Raw genomic sequence first — 4,041 nt, forward strand, 5'->3', positions numbered from 1 at the left:
GGACATGTTCAAAGACACCTGCAAGGACCTTGACGAACTTACCGAAACCATTTGTGCTTACATTAAGTTTTGTGAAGAAACTGTTACTATTTATAAAACCCTTACGTACTATCCAAATAATAAGCCATGGATAACGAAAGAACTGAAAGATCTTATAAAAGAAAAACGGAAAGCCTTTAGAAGTAATAACATGAAAGAAATGTACTTGGTATCTAAAAAAAATAAAAGAAAGATTGCTCATTGTAAACAAACGTACAAAACTAGAATTGAGAGCGAATTTCAGACAAATAATATGGGAAATATGTGGTCCTCTTTGAAAAAAATAACGGGTTATACTGCAGCGAGAGAGAGCGTACAAGTAAAAAATGAAAGAGACTATGTAAATGAGCTAAACAACTTTTATTGTCGTTTCGACTGTTTTGATTTTGAGAATGAGCAGCGTGATCTTAAACAGAGGCTAAGAGACGAGATGAGCAAGTATTTTAACCTGGCCCTACACAAAAACTACATTCCTACAATATGGAAAACATCGGAGGTAATACCAATACCAAAAAAGCCTAAAATATATGAATTAAATGACTTAACACCAGTCGCTCTTACATCCATTCCTTTCAAGTGCCTTGAAAAATTGATCATCTCTAATATTCTACGCTGTGTTCATGGAAATCTAGATCCATTCCAGTTTGCATACAAACAAGAGAGGGACGTAGAAGATGCTGTACTTGTTTTTTGTGACTCTATACTGAAACACCTTGAAACATCTAAAACTTATACGAGGGTACTTTTTGTAGATTTTTCCTCAGCACTTAATACAATTCAACCGCATATTGTCATTGAAAAACTTCTGAGTCTGAGAGTTAGTCATCATATCGCAGCATGGATCCTGGAATTTTTGACAGGTAGACCACAATATGTGAAGCGAAACAACACAAAATCTGACACAATTCTTTGTAACACCGGCGGTCCTCAGGGGTGTGTTTTGTCACCAGTTTTGTATACTATATATACCAACGATCATAGAAGTATACATAAAACAACACGCTTAATTAAGTTTGCAGATGACTCCGCTATTATTGGATTAATAAACCTTGATGAAAAAGAGTATTTCGAAGAAATATGTAGGTATTTTAAATGGTGCAACTCAAATTTTCTTAAAGTGAACCTCTAAAAAACAAAGGAAATGATTTTTGATTTTAGAAGAGAAAAACCAACAATCCCACCACTCGTAATTGAACAAGAAACTATTGAAATCACGGATTCATACAAATATCTTGGCCTTACAATAGACAACAAATTTACACGGCAAAACCACGTAAACAATATCGTTAAAAAGGTAAATCAGAGGCTGTACTTTCTGAGGAAACTAAAGTCTTTCAATCTGAATCCATCCATCCTTCAGATTTTCTACACCACCACAATAGAAACTTTGATAAATTTTGGTATCACTTGCTATGGTAGCAATCTGGGAAGGCAGCACATTATAAAACTAAACAAGTTGATAAGAAAGGCATCAAGAACAATTGGTAGAGACCTAAGTAACTTTGAATATCTGCACAAGACAAACGTTCTAAAAAAGGCGGAAATAATGCTTAGTGACCATAGCCACCCACTGACATCGGAATTTCAACTATCGACCCGCAGTAAACGATACATTTCCAAAAAAGCAAGAACAGACAGATATAGAAATTCAGAGAAACAGAGAGAGAGAGAGAGAGAGAGAGAGAGAGAGAGAGAGAGAGAGAGAGAGAGGGAGAGAGAGAGAGAGATAGAGAAAGAAAGAAAGAGAGACTGAATGTTTTACGAGCGGGTTGTCCCAGCCCGTGAGACATGTATTTACTTGGCCTAATGTCCTGTCTTGTTGTGCGTTTGCGTGATGGAACCTTTACGCCTAACTTTTGTAACGTCTACTGCCATTGTTAACGACCAAGACAAATTTCTCCCTGCGAGATGAATAAAGATTTTCATTGTCATTGTCATTGTCATTTTAACTTCACAAAAGTGAACCATACTTTTCAAGTCTTTGCTGGACGTCGTCAAGGCAGTCTGCAGTTTTAGATATAAAGCTACCAGGGTTCTTGAAGCTATTGATTTATGCAAGGGGTTTTTCATAAAGAATGACGGGCCTCGTTTCTGTTGATAGTCGTAATACTTCTGTTTTAGATACAATTATTATAATGTCGACTTTTTCCGCAGCTTGTGCTAGTTCGTTTGTATTTTATTACATTTAATGTACTGTGGTGTTTTAATAGGCAGATGCCTTCCGCATAATCTAAATCTCCTAAATATGTGTCATTTGTCCATCCAATGCCTATTTTCATGTCTTTGTTCTGTCTCATTACGAAATCGATCACAATTCCAAAAAGTACAGGCGATAATACAAGCCATTTGTAACTCCAGTATTTACATCAAAAGGTGCAGATTTCTGATAGTTCTCTTTCAAACAGGACACAGCAGCTTGTTTGGTATAATGATCTTATACAGTTGATTATTTTTGTTGGGATACATAAATTACAATACTTTTCCACAGGTCCTTTCGGTCTGTGCTGTCAATGGCGTTTTAAAAAATCCACAAAGTTCAAAATAATGAGGATATTCCATTCTTTGCTTTGTTCTACAATATTATTTCTCAGAACAAACAGTTGAGCTGTACTTAATCTCTCCTGTCGAATACCCACCTGTTCCTCTAGTAGTCTCCCATCTATTCGTTCTATATTTGTTCTTGATTAAAATGTTCAACCACGTTTATGGTCCAGCTTTTTAGTGTAAGTTATACAAGACCATACAATGGCATCAGCAATAATAATAAACTTGCATTGATTGAGACATATAAATAGTTTAGATGTAAGATTAATTGTTTTTTTCTCAAACAAACCAAACTTCTTTTCTGAAAATTATCTTGCCTATACCTAAATCCTTTACAAAGATGTAAATAGTAGCCTACTCTTTACAAATGTTAATGAATGTTTTTTACTATTTAATTTTTACCATGAAACCAAGCCGTGCTGTGAACTAACATGAAAACAACCAACTTATGTCCCACTCATAATTATGAACTTAAATAGTTGTGACCGCCGTAAAATTCTTACTAAATCTCAAAATTCCTTCATCACAAAGCCCCCGCCCCCGAAAAAAAATCCAGCAAACAAACAATAACAAAATCAACCCGTCCTTTGTGACTAACCTCAGCTCCTTTCTTTCACTTCTCCCAATGTAGGTGGCGCACGGTTTTGACGGGATTCGTCACAAAAACGGGGAACCGACAAAGATGTACACAGGTCTTGACTACGCCCAATTAATACTGAAAAGCTTCGGTAGGCGAGGTAACTGAGTCTTTTTTTCCAGTTATGACTGTAGTACATGTTGACATGTTAGCCAGTAGTTGTTGTAATATATTAAACAAAGTGATGCTCGATTTTAAACCTCACTAAACCACCCGAGAATATACAAGACCTTTTCTTTGTCGCTGTTGGTGTTGCTAAAAGTTACAACCCTTCTGACCTACAAACCCCTTAAGCCCAAACACAAAAGACCATTTTTCGTCCCAACTCATCACCAAAAACTACCTAATGTACATAAAATCCACAGCCAACACTTCAGTATCTTGTAAAAATCAGACAAAATGAAAGTCTGTTTCCCCGACCTCAGCGTGATTGCACTTCGACAGCCTCCCAATCTTGGCAACCTCCTCATTTGCATTACAGAAGTAACACCCACGTCCTCACCTCCGATAAACCCATGCCCCCCCCCCCCCCCCAATTATCCTTGTCAAAAACCTATTGAAATAGTCCAATATACAACTAAAGAAAAACTTAACCGAAGAGAATCAACGCAGATTTGGAACTTGGGGGTCTCACAAAATTCTCACTGGCCTTATCATCGACGAGCCCCATTTTAAGGACCTTAAATTTACAACATAACGTACTAATCACCCCTTGTGTTACAGTAATCCCCTCCCTTTGGCCCTGCCTTTCCGTTATATTCCTTACCTTCACGCACTTGTTTCCCTTACAACTCTCTCTCTCTCTCTCTCTCTCTCTCTCT

The 4,041-nt window shown here is 37.0% G+C and overlaps 1 protein-coding gene across 1 annotated transcript in view; it reads left to right on the top strand.

Annotated features, from left to right (window-relative positions):
• Positions 1-3,214: 3,214 nt before the first annotated feature.
• Positions 3,215-4,041, top strand: part of LOC101851926 (matrilin-2) — a gene marked incomplete at both ends in the record, with an annotated part of 6,317 nt that continues 5,490 nt past the window's right edge. The window contains 1 exon segment of the mRNA XM_013079359.2: positions 3,215-3,320. Within this exon segment, the coding sequence (XP_012934813.2) occupies positions 3,215-3,320 (106 nt within the window).

This window comes from Aplysia californica, unplaced genomic scaffold (genome assembly GCF_000002075.1).
Source record: "Aplysia californica isolate F4 #8 unplaced genomic scaffold, AplCal3.0 scaffold00049, whole genome shotgun sequence".
Classification (NCBI taxonomy): domain Eukaryota; kingdom Metazoa; phylum Mollusca; class Gastropoda; order Aplysiida; family Aplysiidae; genus Aplysia; species Aplysia californica.